Source organism: Tinamus guttatus, unplaced genomic scaffold (genome assembly GCF_059628265.1).
Source record: "Tinamus guttatus ecotype Peru unplaced genomic scaffold, ASM5962826v1 Tinamus_guttatus_pri_ptg000489l, whole genome shotgun sequence".
Classification (NCBI taxonomy): domain Eukaryota; kingdom Metazoa; phylum Chordata; class Aves; order Tinamiformes; family Tinamidae; genus Tinamus; species Tinamus guttatus.
The window spans coordinates 3,979,735-4,004,306 of record NW_028289023.1 but is presented as its reverse complement, the minus strand read 5'-3'; the positions used below and the strand labels follow the sequence as shown (position 1 = coordinate 4,004,306).

General features: G+C 46.2%; 1 protein-coding gene across 1 annotated transcript in view; it reads left to right on the top strand.

Moving 5' to 3' along the window:
- The window catches only part of CELSR1 (cadherin EGF LAG seven-pass G-type receptor 1), a 157,659-nt gene extending 142,048 nt beyond the window's left edge, over positions 1 to 15,611 (top strand). The window contains exons 26-35 of the mRNA XM_088533246.1: positions 2,738 to 2,850; positions 3,798 to 3,877; positions 5,297 to 5,423; positions 8,053 to 8,178; positions 9,385 to 9,521; positions 10,061 to 10,164; positions 11,699 to 11,866; positions 13,171 to 13,371; positions 13,723 to 13,987; positions 15,552 to 15,611. Coding sequence (XP_088389372.1) covers positions 2,738 to 2,850; positions 3,798 to 3,877; positions 5,297 to 5,423; positions 8,053 to 8,178; positions 9,385 to 9,521; positions 10,061 to 10,164; positions 11,699 to 11,866; positions 13,171 to 13,371; positions 13,723 to 13,987; positions 15,552 to 15,576 — 1,346 coding nt within the window. The 3' untranslated portion in view covers positions 15,577 to 15,611. The remainder of the gene's footprint in view (positions 1 to 2,737; positions 2,851 to 3,797; positions 3,878 to 5,296; positions 5,424 to 8,052; positions 8,179 to 9,384; positions 9,522 to 10,060; positions 10,165 to 11,698; positions 11,867 to 13,170; positions 13,372 to 13,722; positions 13,988 to 15,551) is intronic.
- Positions 15,612 to 24,572: the final 8,961 nt, after the last annotated feature.

Sequence of the window (24,572 nt, the reverse complement as noted above, 5' to 3'; positions counted from 1 at the left end):
CCTTCCAATTTTAGAAATCATCTAAAGAGAAAATTATTTCATCATAAGCAAAAGAGCAGAGTATGAGATTTCCTGTCTCTGGATCAGTTTGCTGCTATATGCATTTCAAGCAAGCTTCTTTTACATATTTTAAACTTCAAACCTGAAAGAGTAAGAAGGCTCCATCCTCATAATATTCATCTTAAATACACCTTCTTTTAATTTCCTTTGACAGATGCATCATATATGTTTCTGAACAGTAGAAAAGTCTAGGTACAGAAAGAGATTTTAGGACATTTTTCTAATTTAAAGAATAAATATCCAACCCAAATCATCTCTACTATAGCTGTCCTGAAGAAGTGAAGCTGCAGCAGCAGTGGATTTACCCAGTTGTGTTTCCTTTTGTTTTGTTATTTTCTATGCTCAAAACCTTCTTCATTTCAACCTGGGATATAGTGATCCTAAGGGGGATGGCACCAGACTACTTGCTGAAGGAAACCTTGAGCTTTAGGGAGGAAAAAAGTCTTGACAGAATGTTTATGTAGGGAAACTCCAACAAGGAAGAAGAGCATTTACACAATACGAGAGCAAGTTGCTGTGATGAAACGTTGCATTGAGAGAAGGTTTTTGCCTATCCAAAGAGTGAGATTCTGGGATATTCCCCATGGGAAGCAGTCGCAGGCAATTTTAAATTTGCTTTGTTCTGACTCATTTTAAGATGAAGTCTGATCCATCTAGGAAGGGGATTTTATGCCTTCCTCACCTTAGGAGCAGCAGGCTGGATTTGGCACCCAGCAGGACCCCTCCTGTTCGGAGGGTCTTTGCGAAAGCATGCAACCCAGCTGCTCTGTGTACACAGGGCTTGCTTTGCCGTGGAGACAGCAGGGCTCCTGTTGAAACAGGTTCTCACTTAGGCCACTCTTTCTGCTAAAATCAATAGCCCCTGGACAGTGGCGTTTTCTGAATCTGCAGATTTGCTGCGCACGATAAGCAAGGTGTTGAGTCAGAGGAGCTGCAAAGTCCTGGAGCTCCTCAGGTGGAGCCTGGTCCCTGCAGACCTCTCTGCTTGGCCTTCACATCGACCCGTTCCTGGAACTATCAGTGCACTGAGCAGAGCAGCCCTCAGCTCATGCTGCCTGGGATGACAAGAATGCAGCAGTTAACTGATATCTCAGGACAATTTTATATTAAATCGCACTGGCTCAGCTCTGCTTTTGGGTGAAGTGTCATTTCACATATTGTTGAATGCAGTAAAATCAGAGCCACATACCTGAAGACTGCAATTTGCTCCATTTGTTTAATGGAGAATTTTAGGGTAGAATTTTGAGAGTGAAAAAATGTTGCTGCCTGCCAATTAAACTTAGAGCCAGATGTTTGGTCAAACTGTAGTCTAAGCCTCGCTAATAGGGAAATGGAGTCCTGGGAAACAGGCTGTATCTATGGAATTACATCTGTATAAAGTATTTTATGGTCCCTTAATCATTTATAGCTGATTCTTTCTGGATGGTAACCGCTAAAGGCATTGATGAAAAGGCCAATAGGAGCACAGGGAAAGCGAGCAACCGTATCTCATTCCACACTTTGGAGAAAACAGATCCAATATCCACTGCTTTGCCAAAGAGCCAGTTTAGTTTTCATAGAGTGTGGGCCTGTACCAGATGTGAATATTGGCTGTGGGCCAAACTTTATACAGATGGAGTGAAATGTAGCTGCCTCTTCTTTTTTTAGTGCCTTTTCATCAAACCAAGCAGGCTTCAATTCAAAAAGGTGTTTATTAATACACATAAATTCTGAAGGAGGAGAACGGCACTGCCATGAACCTTGGAGGCGTGCTTGAGTCAGGACATGCACTTGCTGCTATAGGTGCCTCCTGACACCTAAAGAACGTGCTGCAGCCATTTACCATATGTTATTGGCCATAGGCCTCACAGGATCGCATTTGGGGTCTTCGGGAAGGAAGAGCACTGCAGTTATTTTGCAGATCCAAGGCAACAATCCCAGAACTTTTCCACACAGACAAAGTTTAGGTCACAAAACCAGTATTACAGGTGGAGGTTCAGAGACTCGCATGTAAATGTCCAAGCTTCAAAACTAAAGCAATAAAAGGTATATTCTTAACTCAGTTGCCCGGGGGACATTAGCACACTTCATTTAAAATGGTAGTGAAGCAAGGAGAGTAGGCACTTCCCTGGGTTAGCAGCTCTCAGGCTTTCAGCTCTGTTTGAACTCAAGCAGTTAACTTCTTACAGTAGTTCCCAGGTTCCTTTGTCTCTGCTGTTATTTTAATGGCTGTAACTCACAGCAGTTAAGAATGCTCCTTTTTTTTTTGTAGTGTAGTCATCTCTTCAGCTATGATTCATGTCATTCTGCTGCATAAGCTTATTGAAATTCCTCAACACGTCACTCACCCCAAAGGCTTGATCACTCTCTCCGAATCTGACTAAAAAATTGTGTTGAAGCACAACTGACTTGGGAGTTATTATAGCTTTTTTTTTTTAGACAAGTGTTGCAGGCAAAATTCGTAGTAGGCAGAATTCATAGTTTTATTTAATATGGAATGACGAAAGTAAAAGTTTAGATTTATCAAAATTTTATTTCAGTGTTTGCCTTGATTTTTATTTTCTAGACTGTCCTATTGATGACATTTTACCATTATAATTTTTGTTTGTCAGTGATTTCAAAACATTACTGTGTCTGATTATATAGAAGGTCTCACCAACGTCTTTCTAATGTCCTTTTTCTGCATTTTGTGTCTCAGGACTTGCTGTTGGTCTGGATCCACAGGGCTATGGGAACCCTGATTTCTGCTGGTTGTCTGTTCATGACACTCTTATCTGGAGTTTTGCTGGACCCATCATAATTGTTGTAGTTGTAAGTATGGTGGAATTGGCATTCTCGTCTGCCTCTGCTTTGCTGCTACCTTTCTTTTTTGTTTTGTCAATCAGTAGACTTAATCTGAAGCAACCGTATTCTTTACATCAACAAAGCAAGCCGTGACAAGTTGCTAGGACCACACTTTATTCATCTAGAATTTCTGAGGAAATATTAAGTAATTCTAATTTCAGGAATTCTAAAGAATTGGCTGGTATTTAACTTCTTACTTAAAACTTACCTTGGTAACAGAAGACCAAAAGATACATATCTATGGAGTGGCCATATCTTGAATACCAATTGCAGTTGTGGTTCCCATGAGGTGGACCTGGCGAAGGTGCCGCAAGAGTTAACAGAGTCACAGAACAGCCCCTCTTGATGACCAGACTGTTCAGTGTCTTTTGCAATGCACATAGTGGTAGGAGATGGCAGGTTCCCTAAAGCAGGACATTGGTGCAGCTAAATCTCTACATGGTTTCCAAAAGTGGCTGGACTAGCTCATTGCATAAGGACTCAACAGCGGTGACTAAGTACAAAAACACCCCATGTATCCCAGCTCTGGAAATCAGCAGAGGCTGGAGGAGCATCCTGACGAATTACTGCTATATGTTTCCTCTGTTTTTGTATTATATTCCTCTTTGGCCCTAGCTGAAACAAAATGCAAGGATAAGTGGAATCTGCTCTGGTTGAGGAGAGTCATTCTTGATTTCTTCAGTCTGTCATAGGGCAGTCTTACTGGGTTTCAGTGGGATGGAGTCCCAGGGTATTCTTGAGTAATAATTGGCTTGAAACGAGATGAATTTTAGAACTTAAAGAGACATGCAAATTGAAGGGAAAATATTTTTGGCACTACAACCCTTTTTAAGATAAAAATTCCATTGTAAATGAAAACTGAGCTCTAACAATGCAGAAAAAGATCCATTCTGTTATTTCAATTTCTCTTTCAGATAAACACTGTCATCTTTATCCTAGCAATGAAAGCATCATGCAGACAAAGGCAACGCTCGTTTGAGAAGAACGGAGTCATGTAAGTTTGGAGCCAGGATTCAAAACCCTGTAGAAGTTCTGGCTAGGAATAATGAAAGGGACGGACTGCTTTAAGGCAACCGTTAGGGTAGGGAACAAGCAAGGTATTTGGAGAAGGAGGCAGTTCACACTGGTAAATGAAGTGGAAGGCATTTTACTGTCATCTATTTCTGGTGTCCTCTTTGAGGCTCTGCTACATGTCCAGCATGGTGCTTGGTGGTGCAGATAAGGCAGGAGAAGGTAAGAAGTTCAAATACTCGTCCTTCTCTATGGTGTCTTTGCAGTCCTTCCAGATCTTTTAATGTGTTCCCTACTACTAAAACGGTTCATCCCAGCCCACAGCAATTTCAAGGTAGATGTAATTATGGGAGAGGCTCTCCTCCTAGTAGCCCTTGGCTCAGAAAGGTGTCCCTCAGGAATGCAGAAATTGCAGGATTTGTTTTGGCAATGGCTTTCTGTGCTTGCTCTTCTGCAGACCAGCCTCTGTCCCCCACTCTGCTCCACATGGGATGAGCAGAAAGCCCCACAAGCTGCAACTTTTAGCATTTCCTTGCTATTATGGCTGCCTGTTCCCATTAGCTTGTATTCTGCCCAAAGCTAATTTACCTGTGAACTGAAATGTGATTAGCTAGTGGCAAGACACCCTTTAAAAAAAACAGGTAGCTACAGGAGATTTCAAAAGTTTTTTTTCCTCTAGCTATTTATTCAACACTGGCTGTCCAATTATGTTTAAGTTTCTTTTGTAAACCTCCGTAAACGAAAGGAGTATATTTGTTGCTTAATGGCAGCAATTTTACTTACAATCTGCATTTTGTAGAAATAACCTTTTGCCTCTCTATCTTTTTAAAGCACTGGTGGAAATAACGTTTTTAAGCAAACAGGCATTCCCCTGAGTGCTCTCCACACAAGCCCCTGGGCTGCAACGTTGCGAAAGAATGTGAAAGTGAGCTTGGCAAAGAGCAGCGAGACCGACCTGACCCTTCCCTCCCCACAACTCCTCAGAGTCAACAGGGCTGAACAGTAGAGCTTGGCTACCAGGCTCATTTGTTAGGAAAAAAAAAAAAAAAAAAAAACGCTTAGACACAGGCTTGAAAAGAACTCACATTTTTTTTTAGCCTGTTTTTTAGATATTGAGTAGTGTCATGGGAGAGATGGGAACTGGGATTGCCAGCTGTGTTGATTTTCCCTTGCCAGTGCCTGGGTGTTAGGCTCTCTCCCAGCCAAACATTGCCATTATTTTCCCGAAGGGTCTTTGCAGTTAGGCACTCTCATGTCCTGGGCTGTGTGCTGTGTGACCCATGCACGTTCAAGAAGGAAAGGGAACTCCTAACAATCCTTGGCTCCTCGAGGGCTGGAAAGCCACACTGCTTTATTTATTCTTCTGTCATGATGCAAATGAGTGTATGAATTTGCTTTTCAGGTCTGTGCTGCGGACGGCCTTCGTCCTCTTGCTGCTCATCAGCGCCACGTGGCTGCTGGGGCTGCTGGCGGTCAACAGCGACGTGATGACGTTTCACTATCTCTTTGCCATTTTCAGCTGCCTGCAGGTAAGTGAGAGGGCTGCAGATCTACAGTGCACAGGAGCACAAGCTGCCTGATCCTCAGCAAAGGCCACTTGATGCTGAGCCCAAACCTCCTGCCTGCCAGAACCAGGCTAGCTTAACAAGAGCAGAGATATTAAGTGCAATTTTCACTCACTTTTCGCAAAGAGAGGGTTTATTCCCCCAAAACAAAAGAGTTTTCATCATAAGCTTGGCTAAATGTATCTCTAAGTTAGATGCTTGAATACTGTCACAGATTAATAACAGTCAGCAATTACACCTCTGCCTTTCTGGAGGCAGAGACTTTATTGCTGTCTCCTGCATGCTCGGTGTTGACAGTTGCTCTGTTGCTACCACAAAGTAAGAGACTGTGTTTCGTTTCACCCAGACTGGAGAGTTCAAGGCTTTCACAAACTAATTTACTGCTTAAGGAAATGAGTCAAACTTTTTGCAAATAGATTTGTTTGCTCTGGGGAGTCTTACTGTATTGACTGTCCAAGTGTACGTGCTTGATGATTAATGATGAAGAATAGTTACTTGTAGGAGACATGACAATGAAGCCTTGAAGCTTGGTGTTGGCCACTACCAAATGTGACCAAGAAGTGCAGTAACCATCATGGCAGGTGCCTGTAATATTAATACAACAGGACAGTCGTGTCAGTCTCAGCAGAGTAGCCACAAATTTCAGCAAAAGAGAAAAAGAAGTCTGCTTGCTCTGCTCTAGAACTGGTGTCACAGCATGTGTTGGAAAAACATCAAATAGGCCACTTGGAGCATGGTTATTTTGTCACTGCAAGTGGTCTCCTGTGAAATAAGTGCATCCACTCAGACTGTAAAGCCAGGCTTCCACAAGGCTAAAATAAAGTTAAATTAAACATAAATGTGATGAGAGGGAGGAAAGTCAGCAGCTGGAAGTCTCCAAACTCACCAGGAGAGGCATGGTGACGTTTCACATCATTGCCTTCTTGGAACTTGTATTTTTAAAGAGACATTTATGTGAATTTTATTAATGAATAATCCCAGAGCTAATGCCAGCTAAAATTCCATCTAATTGATGTTTAGAAAGTGAGTTTGAAGTTTAAAGTTGCTCTAAGAAGTCAATTACTTTGGCTGAAGCCATGAAATGCAAGCACCTTGTGATGTTGGTACAGCTGCAACTTCATGAGTGATTGGCTTCTATATGATGTATCTGCAATCAAAATTGATAACAGTTTGGCAGCTGCATGAATTCCCTCAGAACAAATACATCTGAATGCATACACGTGTGTCCCACACATATGTCCCCAGGAAAACTATGAACGTTTGTTTCTGACGTCCCAGTAACTGCCCAGCTGGGTGGGTTTCAGAGTTCCCACCGGGCAATATTGCTGGATCAAGGAACATATGGGGCAAAAGGTGGGATATCTCTGCCCTTTGCACTACTGCAGGCTGGGGGCTCATGTGCTGGAGAGCAGCTCTGCAAAGAAGGACTATGGAGTCCTGGTGGACAACAAGTTGACCATGAGCCTGCAATGAGCTCTTGGGGCCAACATGGCCAATGGGGAGAGATGAAGTGCAGGGTCCAGTGCTAGACTTCCCAGTACAAGAGACATGGAACTGCTGGAGTGAGTCCAGCAAAGGGCTGCCAAGAGGATGAAAGGGCTGAATTCTCTCTAATATGAGGAAGGGCTGAAAGAACTGGGACTCTTCAGTGTGAAGAAGGGAAGACTGAGTGGTGATCTTATTGATGTGTGTAAGTATCTGAAAGATGCCCTTCTCAGGGGTGCCCAGCAATGGGATGGAGAAGCAATGGGCAGAAACAGAAACACAGAAGATTCTGTCTGACCTTGAGGAAAAACTACTTTATTGTGAGGATGACTGAGCACTGGCACAGCTTACTCAGAGAGGTTGTGAAGTTTTCTTCACAACCTGGGAGATATTCAGAACTTGTCTAGACACAGTCCTGGCTGGGCAGTGTGCTCTAGGTGACACTGCTTGAGCAGGAAGTTGGACTAGGTGATCCTCAGAGGTCCCTTCCAACCTCAACCATTATGTGATTCTGTGAAAATCTCCCCACTGATCATGTCTCACAAGGTTCTGCAAACTTCATTCAGGAGGAGTGTTAAGGATACCTACCACAGAAATTCCCCATTTCTAGGGCTTTTATCTAAAGGCTGTATATTTTTGATGTGCTCCTCTTGATTTTGTTTAATCATCAGTATGTAAACTCTAAAATCTTAATACAATTACAAACTTGAAACTTCCTAAAATATCTTCCAGTGGGACATTGAAATCCCCTTTGCATATTTTAAAAAAAATTCCTTCCCCAACTGCTATGGAAACCAACATCTACTCTGAGCTTTGCTATATAAATTCTGGAAGAAACAGTTCTGTATATATTTTCCAAGACCTTTATGTGCATTTAAAACTTGAAAATAAATTATGAAGAAATCCTAGGAAATTAATCATTGCCGGTTGAGTCAAAGACAGAAAACAATTATTGCTATTGTGGTCACAATCATTATTGAAATCGTGGACTATGGACTGGAATTCAGGGGTTGCTTCAGAAAGGCTGTTCTCTGAGATCTGTTTGTGCTTCCAGTTTGGTAGTAGTGAATCATTTTGATTCATTGTTCCTCTCTCTAAAATGTTCCAGGGGCTGTTCATTTTCTTCTTCCACTGCGTATTTAACAAAGAAGTCAGGAAGCACTTGAAGAATACTTTAACTGGAAAGAAACCTCTTCCAGACGATTCTACTGCAACAAGAGCTACGTTATTAACGGTAAGAAAAAAAAAAGAAAAAAAGTCTTATGTCATTTAAAAGAAAAGTTACATTAATTATACTGGTAGGTGACTTGCCTGTAGTAAAATGAATTTTCTGATTGATTACAGTCTCTTGTACAAAGATTACTGATGGTGTTTCTCAAAAGTTTTTATTACTCTTAATTAAAGCTTTTGGGAAGAAACCGTTTTTCCTTCAGCATCAAAAAACACTCGGTTCATTCAAGACTTTTAATAAATTTGTCATCAATGCAGACTCTTAATAGGAGCTCATTATTTTTTATTCTTGCAAATTTCAAAGAAAACTACACAAAAGTGAATGTGTGGTGTTCTAAACTACTTAGCTGCTTGCAATTTTCTGATTAGTTTATAGTCACGTTGACTTATTTAATGGACAGTTTGAAACTTGTAAATAGAATAGCTGGTTACCCCTCCAGAAATATTGTAATCTATGTGACTACATTTGCACTGGTAAACTAAAAAGGACCAAATCTTAGACTAGAGCCCTGGCCTGCAGTTATGTGTAGTATTTAACTATTATTGTACTCCTCAACATGATTTTTAGGATATTCCATCTGGTAGTTTCCCAGTCCATGTATTGACATGACTTGGGGAAAGGAAGAACCAGCACAGACCAAAGGCTGCTCAGAAATAGGCAGTATGTATAAAGCTGCCCTGTTTTGGGAGAAAAAAAGAGTTCAGCCATGTGGACATGAGCTTTGCCATCCGTTGCCTCTTACTCTCAGGGCAGAGACTGGGCCCTTGCCCATTACCAAATGGCATAAAGCTAATTTTTAATATGGAAAAGTATGTGTGTATATATATACATACATAGTATTGTGCATGTGTATATGTATATATAATCACTCAAGTATATAAGCTCACAAACAGAAACATCCCTCAGTATCATTATCATATATATAGGATCTCATATATATAGGATCTGGAGATGATGTACATGTTTGTTTTAAGTTACTATGTAGCGAGTTTCCTATTCTTAAACCTACCAAAGGTGATTGTTCATTGCCTTTTCCCTGCAGTCCTGGTGGGTAGATTTTAGCCGATGGGATATTTGCCCTCTGTCCAAATCACACTGCTCTGCCGAATGGAGAGGACATTTTCTGGGCTGATCAGAAATCCAACTGCGTGTGCAGCTGCACTTAAAAGGTGCTTCTTACCATTCACTCTTGCTCTTTTTCTCCCTCAGCGATCTCTGAACTGTAACAACACGTACATAGAGGAGCCCAATATGTATCGCACAACTCTTGGGGAATCCACTGTCTCGCTAGAAAGCACCGTCAGGTCAGCCAAGAGCCACAATAGCTACCTTGCTTATATTCTCAGGTAATCAGGTGGCAGGGGCATGGCTTTCAGGTGCTTGCCTTTCTCTTTTTGTTGTTCTCGTGAAAAGAAAACATCAAAACAGATGTTTTGGTTCAAGTGCTACTTGTTTTATGTCTGAACAGTTCTGTTTCATGTGACTCCGTGTTCTGTAGTGCATCTTCGGTGCATGCATCTGTGACAGCTTTGCATTCCTGCATCACTGCCCTGTGCAAACAGGGCAGGAGTTAACGTGCCGGTTACAGTGACTCTTCAGGCCACGCCGCCTGCCTCACACTGTTACATTCAGCTGTGTCTCCAGGGGTGGAATTTAGCTCATTAACTTTGGCTGTTTAGGAATGTGATTCATGTGATCAAAGGCAGACAGCCACGTGAGGATAAGCTGTGTCTTGCTGTAAAAATGACTGCACTGACAGCAGAGGAAGCCCAGGCTGGCTGCCCCACACTCTGGCTGCACACATTTGACCAGATGAATCACATCTGTATGTCTGCCTTGTTAAGAGCAGTACATTGACCAAAAAGGTTTTCTTTTATCCCCTAAGGGATGAGGCTGCTCATAAGCTCAGTGGATCCTCAAGTCAAGCAAGGGCTGGTCAGACTGAAGCAGACTCCTCCATTTTTCATAGGAATCCCTCAAAATCCAATGGTAAGATTTTTTTTAATTGTTTGACCCACTTGTGCACCTTTTCCTCCCTGGCTCCTTTTTCAAAGGTTCCTGCAATAGTAGGAATAGCTATTCTGTCTTCCTGGGCCTCCTTCTCAATTTAAATAATGCTCTTGGCATGACAAGAACTGTAGTGGTTGCCTTTCTAGGGAATGCTGGAGTGAACATACATTCCATGTATCTGCTTCTTGTGATGGTTCAGTTTTAATTTGACAGCTGTCACAGCTGTTGACAGTTTCTGGTATCTGGGTTCTTTCTGTCAAATTATGCTATTTCTCTTGCTTTTTTAATTGGAGATCTTTTAATGTTTGAGACCTTGAGGCAATATCTTCTTTACTGATAAGCATTTTATACAGGAAAATAAGAAGAGTCACTTGTCTGATTTCCTTTCATTTGGGGTCCTGATGTTAAATTTTGTTACCTTGCAGCAGTTTTTAGGAGTGCACTTACAAATGTTCCTTGGGTAGCTTGGTTTGCATGTGTGTTGTGTTGATTGAATCATAGAATGCTTAAGATTGGAAGGGACCTCTAGAGGTCATCCAGTCCAACCCCCCTGCACACGCAGGGTCACCTAGAGCACGTGGCACAGGGTGGCATCCAAGCGGGTTTTGAAGATCTCCAGAGAAGGAGACTCCACAACCTCTCTGGGCAGCCGAGCAGCCTGTTCCAGGGCTCTGTCACCCTCACTGTTAAGAAATTTTTCCTTAAGTTCCTGTGGAACTTTTGGTACTTCAGTTTGTGGCCATTACCTTTAGTTCTGTCGGTGGCCACCACTGAAAAGAGGCCAGCACCATCCTCCGCACTCCTTCCCTTTAGGTACTTATAGACACTGATCAGGTCCCCTCTCAGCCTTCTCTCTTCCAGGCTGAACAGGCCCAGCTCCTTCAGCCTCTCCTCATGGGGCAGATGTTCCAGGCCCCTGATCATCCTTGTAGCCCTGCACTGGACTCTCTCCAGCAGCTCCACATCCCCCTTGTACTGTGGAGCCCAGAACTGGACACAATACTCCAGATGTGGCCTCACCAGGGCTGAGTAGAGGGGCAGGATCACCTCCCTCGACCTGCTGGAGACGCTCTTCTTAATGCACCCCAGGATCCCATTGGCCTTCTTGGCCACGAGGGCACACTGCTGCCCCATGGTCACCTTGTCATCCACCATGACGCCTAGGTCCTTCTCTGCAGAGCTGCTCTCCAGAAAGTCGGTCCCCAGCCTGTACTGGTGTATACATTGAGATCCTATGGAGTTGCTCTTCTGCATATTGAGGAGCGAGCAGTCATGTCGCTGCCCTGTTTGTCCCTCCGGGAGGACTAAAGGTCCCATGTGTTAGCTAAGCAGAGCAGCTGCCCTTCCCAAGCCACTTACTTAGGGGGGTACCACAGTGCTGTGGGCTAATCTTGTGTCACTGACGTGCTCAGAGCCAGCACTTGCCGAGCCCCAGAGCTCCCTTCCCTGTGTGCACTCATCCAGGGCGTTCGTGTGACTCCTTTGCATGCGCTCCTCTCTCCCACACCTGCAGAGCACGACTCGGACTCGGACAGCGAGCTGTCGCTCGACGAGCACAGCAGCTCCTACGCCTCCTCCCACTCTTCGGACAGCGAGGATGACGGGATCGAGCCGGAGAAAAAGTGGAACACAACCACTTCCAAAAATAATGAGCGTGGGCCTCTCCACAGCACTCCCAAAGGTACTCCTCGTGCAAGCCTCAGATTTGAGAGCGTTGGATTTATTCCCTTCTGAAAAATGACTTTAGAGATGATGGAGAATTTACCAGACTAGCCTAGGATGACAGCTCTGATCCCTGCTGCTGTACCTGGGTGCTGCAAAGAGATCTGTGTTAGCTGCAGCTTAGAGGGCCTCTCTTCTTTCCCAAGGGCTTTTCCCCTGGGTGAATGCGTGCGTAGGCATGAGGGATGCACAAGGCCTTGTGCAGAATTGTGTGCCGAGGGGTCCCTGCATCATCTGGAAAGGGCACCGCTCAGCCAGTGCAATCGCGCCAGAGGGGAGGTGAAGAGGATGAAGGAGCAGCATAGTTAGAGGGTAGGAAGAAACACCTGCCTCTCCTCATATGCAGTACAGGCGTGAGGTTTTAGTGGGGTCAGGAGAGGCCATGGAGCAACCGTGAGCAACGTGAGCAACCAATACCAACCCTGTGCATCAGGGTGCGGGCTCTTTCAGGCACGGCTCATCTTACCCTGAAGGGAGGTAGGTCATTTTAGCGAAATACCATGTCCAAAGATTGGAGACACGAATCTACCCTCCCTACATGAGAGACTTGCAGTCAGTGTGTGTGTGTTTTGAGGGCTCCTGGTGGCCACCTCCTCTTTCACCTTCCGTCATGTGGGTGTGAGAGGCAGTTCAGGCTTCGGCCAGCTCAACATTATTCCCACCAGGATTTCCACTGGCTTGTGTGCCATCAGCCTGGGCTTTAAAAGGTTTCCTTTAAGGAGCTTTAAATGGACCTATTGGTCCATTCTTTACCACAGCTGCTGGGGGCTCTGGGCAAATGGAAAGTGATGTTGTGCCAGCCAGCCCTCAAACCCTGACTTGCTGTGACAGGCTGTGCCATTTCAGTATTTTTGCCACCTTGGCACCCTTCTGTTTAGGTCAGTACGTCTGACACAGAACCACCATTCTTGGCCTCAGGGGATGATGGTACCTTGTGCTGGCCCAGCAGCATCCAGGCTGCATGCAGGTGTTCTGTACAAGCAGTGAGAGGTGCCTCCCTGCCCTCAGAAACACTGAACCCAGGGAGCCTGAGGGCCACCAGGCCTGCACACCGGGAGGGCAGCTCCGACCCTCCCCACTCAGCGCTGGCGACCGAAACCCAAAGCCCTGCTCTGCTCTGACACACTCCCCTGCCCCAGGGCAGAGCACCACGCTGCCCGTGCCGGGCTCAGGACACCTGCCTCACAGTAGTTTTCGAGCTAGTGTCTTTTTGCATTGCAGTTGATACCCTTCCCAATCATGTGAAACCCTGTTGGCCCACAGAGTGCGTATCAGCCAGCGATGGGGAGGACCCCGGCGGGAAGCAGAAGCTCAAAGTGGAGACCAAGGTCAACGTAGAGCTCCACAGAGAGAACCAAGTGAACCACAGCAATGACACGCCGCAAGACAAGGAGAACGACGGGCAGCAGAAGGAGAACAGGCCTCTGTCCCACCAGAATAACCAGCAGCCAGAGCAGAGGAAAGGTAACGCAGGCAGCCAGCGCACTGGGGACGGAGGGAGGCCCCCTGCACGTTGCACAGGGGCTGCTCGGCGAGGGTTCCCCAAGCACCGCAGCCTCTGCTTCAGGGTGCTTCAGCTCTTGGGCCCGCAGGAGATGGATTTGAGATTCACATCTCAAATAATAGTAGATACTAGTAGATACTGGGGCTGGCAAGATCCAGTCCATTTATTTTTAAAGCAATGTTACTAAAAGTCTGCTTAAGAAAAAAAAATCACTTGTTGGATGTGTTCAGTCAGATAAATAAATCAAATTTGATAAATCAAATTACTGGCGTATTTCAAAATTCTCAATATTCCCTCCTTTTCTGTAACAGGCATCTTAAAAAATAGAGTCACCTACCCTCCGCCTCTGATGGATAAGAACCTGAAGAATCGCCTGCGGGAGAAGCTGTCCGATTACAACCAGACATCCATACCCTCCAGGACTGCTTCCCTGGGCGCCAGCGATGGCGTCCGCCCTCCCTCAGACTCAGGGGTGACAGTAAAAAATCCTCGGAGGGAGCAGTCTCGGGATCAGCTCAACGGGATGGCCATGAGCCTGCACGTGGGGACAGGACATGCTGAGACCTCGGACTCAGAGTAAGTGCCACACAGGGACATCCTGACAGACCTCCTGGAGTTCTGGCTCCTCCCTCCACTTTCCACCCCCAAACGCCGCCGTGTGCCAGGATCTCAGCTGGTGACAGGACTAGAGCCCTTCACGGCCATGCACAGGTGAAAAGGCCAAAATCGAGTGTCACGGGCAAGGTGCTTTAATGCACACCTGCCACTGGTCAGCCTGGCCAGCTCTGCTTTGACAAGCTGGGTGTTTTTGGCGTGCCTGGACAAGAGCAACGTGTGTTTCCTTGTGTTTGACACAAATTGCCAGCATCACCGTCCGCATGTGTGGTCCTCCTGGCAGTGGCCACGTGTGCCCTCAGGGAGCCCTGCTGCAGGTCCCTGCTCTTAGCTCCCAACCCATTGACCTTCACCTCTTGGCCCCCCAGGAACATTGGCTTTTCCCTCGGTCTCTTTTTGCAGCAAGGAGAGTGTTCAGGGCTATTAGGGATGCATCACTAATGGGGTACTAGTAGCATGGCCCATGGCAGTCACCCAAGGAAGAGGAGAAGAATGGGGCAGACACATTGCAGAACATCTTGGTGCTCTCCCAGTCTCTGGATCCTCAGCCAGAAGAACATAGGGCTCCTCCATAGCAGCCCATTGTGCAGGGGAGCATGGGCTGGGTATCCAGCCAGGCAGAGAAAGGGGGTCGCCAGAGCAGGGGATGCAAAAGCCACTGAGAAAGGTGCCCTGTCCAGCTGCTGTCTCTGAAATGGCCAGATGTGGTACGTGCTGACCAGTGTGTATTTGCCCTCACAAACTGAACTAGGCATTAACAAAGTGCTGAGTAAGCTTTCAGGCAAAGGGTATTCTCAGAATCCTCATTACTCTTCATGATTCTTACGTTCAAAATGAGGACAACAGCCTTTAATGCAAAAAATCTGCTTAAATATTTTATGTATGTAATCTTCCTGTAGCACAAATAATTATTTCTCCAAACCAATAGAAAACTTCTCCCGACTCTTACCTCTGACATTGCCCCTCTATGTTTTAGGCTCCCCTTTTGTCGTCGGGTCTGCTTCCTATAAAAATCATCTTTGGGTTTCTGGAAATTGGTTGTTGAAATATTTCCTAGTTAGCAGGAAATGTAACTGCTATGAACGTGCAATATCTGCTTGCTGCTCCCAATATAGTCATTGCTGGAGAAGAACTAGCACCTTGCTGTACTAAACAACTGCTGAATTCTCTGCACCTGTCACGTACAGCAAAACTTTGCTGTTCCAGAGCAGAATGCATGAGTCTGTCTGCAGTGCTGAGTTTCTAACAGCTTGAATGACTTGGGTGTGAGCTTCATGCCCTGGTATTAACAGCCAGTTGCAACCATGACGTGGGCTTTCTCCTGGATCTTGCCTCTCTCCGGGGCTACCTGGGATTGCTTCCCCCAGCTGATCTGGCTCACGAGGGCAGCAAGTGTCTGATTAGCAAGGCATGCACTTCGCAGAGCATGAGACCTTTCTAAAAAGTGTTAGGTAGTTTTAGGAGGAGTTGTTTGCCCGTGTCTGTTTAACCTTAAGCCTGCATGGTTACTTCTTCTCATGAACAGAGGCAGTAACGAAACTTCAATTTGAACCATCAGGAAACCATGAGCGCTGCTGCCTTCTGGCCTGCTTGCCGTGGCGTCACTCACCGGGGACCTCGGATTTCACGGAGTTGCTGCGTGGTGAGGAGGAGGACGAGGGTAGGGCTGGCTGCAGCGGGGCTGCACGTCACGGCAGCCCGCGGACTGCACATTGCGGAGCCCCTCGAGGCTCCTCCGGACGCGCTCGGCGGGACGCGACCCTGTGCCAAAACTCATGGCAGTGGCACCGCCAGGGCCAAGAGCTGCCCGCGGCGCGGCCAAGCTGCACGGCTTGAGACTCGACCAGGGAGAAAAGTGGAAATACCACATTATGGCAGCAGAGCTTCCTTGCATCAACTCACCAGCCTTAAGACAAGCGCCAGGAGGCGTCTCGGGTGAAGTCCCGTCCCGCTACAGTGTGACCCACTCGGCTTGCTGGACTCCAGGGAGAACATCCCACCAAGTGTCCTTTCATTCCTATGCCAGCTTCTCTCTCCAGCCCTTTATGGACATGTCGTCTTAAAAAAAAAAAAAAAAAAGCCCTTTATATATATATAAAAAGTGTAGATACTTTTATATATTTTGTATGGTGATGATAAAGAAAAAGTTCCTTTGTATATTTTACATTTATACTGATCTTCTTAATTTGATAATAGGAAAATGATTAAAAGAGCTTTTGATATTTTTTATATGAACATTGCACAATTTTACTTGAATTTGGCGTTTGATAAAGTAACTGAAGTTTGCATGGAAGCCACCTTAAGATGCAATGCAGTTTTCGAAGAAGTACAGCAAAGATTACATCTAAATCCATGAATATAATGTTAAAGTTTTGTTGCCAGATTATGAAACACTTTAAGGACACAGTCTGTTTTTTTTTTTTCATAACCTCTTCTAAAACCAACAAAAATGTGTTCTGTTTCTTAATTTCATGACGTTTTGGCCTTTTCTCTCAAGTGCACTGAAATGTTCAGAAAGAGACTAAGTTACAACCTTATTTTTAGTTCTGAAGTTCTAAGATTTCAACACAGTCCATGTACAGAAGAAGCCAAATCAATATTTCCCATACCAAAAACAAACCAAGAAACAAAAACCCTGCAGGGTGTAATTGTATAGCAGGTTTCTCTGACATTGTTGGTCCCAACCAGCCCATGGGCTGTCCCAAGAGGAGGTCCTCCTTCCCCTTCCCCGCTGGACAGGCTCTGAGCCAGGCTCCATTTTAACTTTTTCCCTGCTTTACTGTTAATTTCTTCCTGCTGGAGTCAGCACACCGCTCCTGGAAGCAGACATGTGTGTCTGGGAGCTGCTGGGGATACATTTCCCAGTGCTTGGGCAAAGTCCTGCCCATCCGGGTGTCCCAGAGGTGCCCAGAAGGGCTGCAGTGCCCTGGCCCGACCAAGTAAATCCACTGGCTCCACAAGCATAGCAAAAACTAAGCCTGTAACTTCCACCTTTCCCTTTTACAAGAAAGGGAAAAACAGATGGGAAGAACGTTTGCCTGTGCCATGGGTGTGGGCTGTTCATTCCCGTTTGGGGGATAACGTGGCTCCAAGGGGATCCTCAGGGCACTCGCGGTGCCCGTGTTGGTCACAGGTCACAGATCCCAGAACGGTTGAGGCTGGAAGGGACCCCCAGAGATCATGTAGTGCAACCCCCCTGCCCAAGCAGGGACACCCAGGGCACAGGGCGCAGCTAAGGGCTTTCCGGGCCAGGTTTTCCTCCTAGCAGCTGCTTTGGAAGAATATTGTCTTTCTTTGTGTGAATGTGTGTCCGAAAGGGAAGAAACAGAAAATCAGGCTAAGCAAAATGCAGGAATTTAGCAAAAAATGAAATAAAGTATATGGTAACCTTGTCTTTGTTACATTCCTGTGCATTTTTAAATGTACTTAGGAGGCCTTTGGAAGGGGAGGGAGAAAGGAGAGTGTTCCTTAAAAAAATGCAGCATCATGTGTGAAATTTTCTGATTGAAAAGAAGTTTTGAATGTTTAAGTGTCTGACACGTGACTGTGTGCTCAGACATTGTGTATAACCCGTGGTAGCTGTTTTTACATCTGTGTATGTATATTTTGTCCCAGTGAGATGTAGGTAGTTTTTATTTTGATCAGACTTGTCGCAGCAAGTAAGGGTCAGTTGCATTAATGACAAAAAAATTAAAACCTATTTTTATGACTTTTTAAAAGCTTTATGGCAGATTAGACACTGGAGGGTTGTTTTTTTTAACAAATGTGTATTTATTAATGTGCAGAACACTGGAATTGCAGCACAGATGAGAGGAGAATTTACAATAAATTAAGATTTTTGAATTTGTGTCCCTGCTCTGGCAGTTCATTTCCAGCCGCTGAGGTTGGCGGGGCCCCAAGCGCCTTTCCCAGGGCTCCGGGTGCTGCTGGCCAGGGCGATCCCCCCATCACACAGAAGGGAAGCAGATGAGTTGCCTGTGGAATAACCCCCTCCACGAGCCTGGTCTGGCCCAGGGGGCTGGAAGCAGCCCTGGGTCTGGAATGGAGCTTGGAAAGGAGCTGGCGCAGAGGCTGATGCAGAAGCTGATGGCCAAGTCACAAGCCTGGGAGCGGCCTGTGCCCCAGCAGCTCCTCATGGGCTTCCCCGCCTGAGCCCACCCACTCCTGACAAGTCCCTGTATTCCTGGTCTGCAAAGGCCTCAATTTTACTACGAGGCTGAGTCTGTTGGGAAGGAGGGAGTGAGTTTGGGGTTTTCCTTTGGTTTGGGGGGCTTAGAGGTTTTTTAATATGAACTAGGAGCAACCTGAGCAGGGAGAGGGGAGAAAGAGGGATTTTTAGCTCATTAAAATCTGTCAAGGAAGAATCACAGGATGGTTGAGGTTGGAAGGCACCTCTAGGGATCATCCAGTCCAAGCCCCCTGGCCCAGCAGGGACACCCAGAGCACATGGCACAGGGTGGCACCCATGGAGACGGAACTGCCTGTGCTTCAACTTGTACCCCTTGTCCTATAATTAAAAAAAAAAAAAGTCTTGGGAATTTGCAATTAAAAGGAATGATCTGAGCTGTTTTGGAAAGTGTGTCTGTTGTATCTCAGACATTCATTCAACTCCATGCTTGATAAACCACGCAGGAGCAGAGGGCATAGGAAAGCATAGGCCTTTTCATGGGCGGCTGCCACAAAGTGGAGAATAAATAATGGGGCAGGAAGGACTATGGCCCCTTAGTGCCACGAGCACCTTCCTGGGACCTCCAAGATGTCTAAGTGTCTTACAGTGTTGGAGAAACCTCCAGACTTCACATCATATGGGATCCAAACATGGTTACAAAACTGGCTCCTCTTGTCCTTGCTTGGCTGGTCACTGGGGCCTCCGGTTCCATCAGGACTTTGTCCAAAGCGGCCATGTAAGGTATAAAAAGGCAGGAAGGTCTGGTCCCTAGAGAATAGTTTTTATCCATCATGTGAAGAAACCACCTCACTTGAGCGAAAAAAAGCGTACTCCTTGTTAATGGAGGATTTGCCCTGACAAAATGGAGTTGACATCCATTCAGTCCAAACACTGAAGTCACTTTCCGTGGAGGATGGCATCTACTTGCAACTGTACCTCAGCTGGCTGACTCTGAGCATAGGCAGAGGAAGGGCACGGATGAGCATGGAGGCCTGCAAGGAGAAGGGACTTTCCAGAGCCTTAAGCCAACTAACACTTAAGCCACAGACTTGCTCGTGCTGTGTTTATTAGGATGTTGAGCAAGTTTTTCTCCTTCACGTGTCTTAGGAGGCACCACAGTGACCTGCGAACGTCTGCCAGCTCTGTGGAACCAGAGCGTTTCTCAACTTCTGGCCAGCAATTCCATAAACTCTTGTAAACATCAAGACATAATGGCAGGGTGGGAGGTCACGGGGGAAGAGAGACTGGTTATTAAAATGATTTAGGGGAAAAATCAAAGACAGGGATCTTCATTTTGCAAAAATGCTCTGCCAAAACTCACCACTAAACAAACCCAAGCGTTTAGCCCAAAGGGAAATGTTCTTTTCACTTTATTGTGCAAGTTCAGTACTTAAATCTTGTTCTCATTTATACAAAGTCCACTTTGCAATGGAAAAGCATAAATAAGACACAGATTTCCACACAAGCCGGGTCACTACGGGACTGAGCAGCCCGTGAGCCTGTTCAGAGAGAGGACCAGCACCAGGAGCCTGGCCGAGGCACCCCCAGCCTCCGGCCAGCTGCAGCTCTGAGCTCCCAGCGGGACACGCTGTGCTTGTCTCTGGTTGCAGGTGGCTTCTTCATCCACTGATTTGTCCTACTGCATTTTGGACCCCTGTGGTCTTTTGGTCTGCAGTGAGTTGCCTGATTTGTCTTACAAACATCAAATAAAGGTTCTTTCTTCAGTTCAGTGTCTTAGTTGGCACCTGCCACTGCACAGTTACCATCATTTCATAGCCACTTTTCCCAGGCTGTTTAGGCCAAAGAGGAAGACAGGCCTCACCTGAGATCTCTTCAGTTTTCTCTTTCCACTTGCAAAGTTCAAATCTCCATGAGTGGTCTTTGCACAGAAACTATTTTGCACTTCTACTGTTGCTTCCTGCCCTTCTGCACCCCCCACATCTAAGACTTTAGTTTCTGGAGATGGTGAGAGGTTGAAAAGAGACCAGAGCTTCCTACAAAATGCAAGACATGGGCCTACCAGCAGGAAAAAAAAAAGAGCTGCCCAGCAACGGGCTAAACCATTGCTTTTCATATGGGTCCATCCTGGAGCCACTCAGTCCCCACAGCCTCCTCAGCAGAGCAGCTGCCTTCCCCTCTGTGCAGTTTGCATTTCCTCCTTAAAAGCTGCAGCCTGCCCCGTTCCCTGGTTCCTTCCTGTCTGTTGGTTTGGGGTTTGCTCTCCAGCTTCTCAAACTCTTTTTGGCTTTCAGCCCTGTCCTTGGGATGCCTGGAGTCCTTTGGTCTCACCTGCAGCTTGCACCAGCTACCCTTTACATCATCATTCAAATGCTGAGTGAAAATACTGAAGAAAAATAACCCCACAAGAGATATTTTTCAATGAATTTTGCATCTACCTCATCCCAGTTAATGTCAATCCACACTGGCTCTATTTGGTTCATGACAATACAGTGTTGGACGGTGTTGGAAGACATCCTGAATACACGTCCCATCTGCTGCTGCTCCCTGAACACCCCACCCAGCACCTATCAAGGAAGAAAATTAGATTAGTCAGATGGATTGCACAGAGGTCACACTAACTCTTTATTGCCTCATAAATACTCAAAAAGGGATTATTTCAGTGTACCCTCAAGACTTTGGGGCTCTGTGCTGGCTTATGGTCTGTCCAGCTTTGCAGTTCCTCTGGTGGGACCAGGAGCCTGCTCTATCTTCCACCAGCCTCAGAGATGACCAGAAGCAGGACCTGTTCCTTCAAATAAATCCCTTTCCCCTGCAAATATAACAGTTTGCAAAAATATTAACATCTTTCAGTAGCATGTAGGAAAATCTCTTGCTTATAGTTCTTTGACAGCCACTCTGTGGAAGGCTGTCTGCAATGACTCTGTTAGCATTTCATCACTACCCCGTTTTGACTGTAAGCAGACTGTAGGGAGTATAGTATTTGCAGTGGATATTAGTGCCCTGGAGGAAACAACGAGCACATGAGGGTCTGCGCACGTGCAAACAGCCCCAGCAAAGAGGAGAGGAGAGGAGAGGAGAGGAGAGGAGAGGAGAGGAGAGGAGAGGAGAGGAGAGGAGAGGAGAGGAGAGGAGAGGAGAGGAGAGGAGAGGAGAGGAGAGGAGAGGAGAGGAGAGGAGAGGAGAGGAGAGGAGAGGGGAAAAAATAGTAAATTTGATTACAAGTTTCAACTGACAGGATAAAACAAACAAGAAACACTGGAATTCAAAGTTAAATCCTTCCTTGCGCTGACCCGCAGGGTCCGTTCGCTCCGTGCGTCTTCCTCCTGCTCCATGATTCACAGGCATCCCTGGCTTCAGGAACTGCCTAATTCCCATGGAACCACCTTAACAGGCCTCGCTCCCAGGGCGCTCAGGTGAGGAGCGGCTGCTCTGGGTTTTGCTGCAGCGAAACTTCAGCGTGGACAAGACTGGCCAAGCAGAGCTGGTCTCAGCTCCACGAAACAGCCACGTTACATAAATGTAGCTCAGCACTGGCTATCGCCCAGTTACAGAGGTGTTTTTTTCTATAATCTTCTTCACTTCAAAAGCGAGGTGTAAAACTAGGTGTAAAAAACCTTAAACCACAAAAACACCTTGCCTAAAAGCCATAGTTGAAGCCTTTTAAGCTTGAAATAAATTTATTTCACAGTTTTACTTCATGTATCAAACTTACTAACAGGTTTTCTCTTCCACCAGGCGGGTTGACATGACACAACTTGTGGAGTCCTTCATACCCACCTGGAGCAGGACTAATACGTAAAAACGTGTGAACAGTAGGAATACTCCCACGTTAAGTACCTTGATTACATTAAAAACTGCCTCTAGTCTGGTTTGCCACTAGCCAGGAGCTGCTGCGGCACCGTGGACTCATTCGCTTGGATTTACAGGTTCTCCAAGGGAGATCCCTGTTACTGCTCATTACTTTAGATCCTGGTTTCTCTGAAGTCTTTCAAATGAGAGAGAAATAAAAGGTTTCACTGCTGCCTCTCTCTCAACTCCTCGGCCTCTCCTGTGGACACCTGCAGTTACGTCCTACTCTCCACAGAGAAATCCATGGGAATCCAGACAGAAATCTCAGTTTAGAGGCTAGATCTTATGTTTTCAAAGCAAGTTTGAAGTTCTTTGGCTATGAAGTTACTCTATACGCTGTAACATTAGCTAGAATGAAGAGCCAATTAACATACCCCATTTTCAAGTTTCTCTAACCCGTATAACCCATAAAACTAAAGATGTTTTGAGAAGAGAAAGACAATCCTGGAGATTCCATAAACCAAGCCTGGGCATCCGTGTTCCAGACCTCTCACAGACCCAAATGCGGGTGCAGAAACCTGGTCTCCTTTTTAGAAATCTCCTGTTCCACAAGCAGCATTTCAGGCATTAGATGAGGCTGAAGCAGATGCTCCGCACACGGCTCGGAGGGGCAGGAACGGGCAGCAATGGAGCCTTTTCCCACCGCGCTGCCGCCCCGCGCTCGGGGCCGCTCTGTTCGGGCTGGTCCTGGCAGCTGCTGCCTGCCGGGAATCCTCAGGATCGCGTTATCCGCCTTACCCTGCCCTTACGCAAACACGGAGTCACACTCCTCCCGATGCACCGCGACAGAAAGACCAGCAAAAAGGAAGAACTTCCCTGTCACGGGCACGTTAAACCCGCAACCCAGAGCACGGCCGAGTCCTGCACGGTTGGAATGGCTCAATGTGATATCCCGGTGCCACCTGGTGCTGGAGCGGGAAACGACGGGCCGCCCTGCTGCCTCCCTTTGCCCGCCTTCAGAGCGCATCACTTTGTGTCCTTTGGATATTTATGCGTGACGTCGGTGTGTTTATTCATTAAAGCAAGTACAGAAGGCATCAGGTATATAAAAATGAAACATACACACATTTAAAATCTTAATCTGATTTAAAAGCAACCATGAAGGGGGCAGGAGAGCAAGGACGTTCCCAGGCAGTGAGGCAACCTCCATCCACAACATCATCCCCAAATGTCACCTGTCAGCACTGTGCTCATAACATCCATATTTTCCCAGTCAGAAAGCCAGTAAGCAACTCCCCATTCACTTTTCCTACTGAAAAGTTTTTTTCATATGAAAAACAACCCCTTTTCACCTGCACAGCTGCTTTTTGGTCTTGGGAGCACCCTGGGTTGCCTGTTTTGCTTTGCTCTGAGAAATTGAATGCGCTGGATGTATTGCAAGAAAACAGCAGCTACCGATGTGCAGAGAACGGGCAGTTTCAACCCAACTTTCTGTGCTCCCGATCACTGACAGACCTGGGGCCGGTTCCAAACCTCCTCCGGACGGACGCGTTGGGTTTCGCTCCGCCTGCTGCCTCCTGCCGTCCCTCCTTCCCCAGCGTGTCCCCGGTGCCAGGGACAGCCATGGGGACAGTCGCGGCCGGTGGCTGCTCTTGTGCCGCCTGTGTGTGGGAGCGCGCGGAGGCACCTGCCGCTTCCCAGGAGGATCAGCCTCGACCCCAAGGGCTGAAGCTCAGTATAGAGGGAAAACCTCAATGGTGCATGTGGATCCATTATTATTTTTTATTTTTTCCTTATAACTATACCAACAGGACAAATCTATTTAAAAAAGAGGCTGTGGGCAGCCTTCAAAAAAGCAGAGTTTCAGCTTTTTTCTCTCTGGCTTCCAGCTCCAGCGAGACAGCTCAGAAACACGTCATTTTTAAGCAGGGCGATGAAAGCTGCTTTCAGCCCCATGAGTTGCATTGAGTGCCAGAAGTCAAAGTTTTTTCTGCCCGTCCACGTCCTGCAGGAGGGTTCATGGATCGAGCCCCTTGCAGCAGCGGGGTGATGTCTCACCCTTCAAAGAGGCTGCCCCAGTGAAAAGCACTGAGGAGATAACCCTGCTCACGCTGCACCAAGGAGCAGCTCTGTCCTGCAGCCCTGCAGTTAGTCTTTGCACAAACACTCCAGAAAGAAGACTGTACCTGGAGCACAGCCTGTCAGACATAGCCAGGAACACAGATTTTAAGCAAACTTGCAAGGTACTAGAGATATTTGAGGTTGGTTCCAGCTTTTGGCTGAAATAAGCCTTGATTTTTCAGGTAGGTAACCCAAAACTTGTTATCATACTAGGGATGGGGAAAGGTTGTTTTTTTCTCGTTGTTTTTTTAACAAGTTATTCATGTGAGTCTTTGAAGGCAAATACTTCAAGACCTAAAAAGCTTAATGACAACTGGAAAGTGAGATCACCTTCTTGCTATTTGCCACCCAAAGTGAAAAGAAAAAATGAATAGTGAGAAGCCAATCTGTTTTTAAAAGCAATGAGACTTCTGTTAAAAAAAAAAAAGAAAAAAAAAAGAGAGAGAGAGAGAGAGAGAAAATTCACATGTCGATCAGGCTGCTCTTATCAAATTCAAGGCACATCTT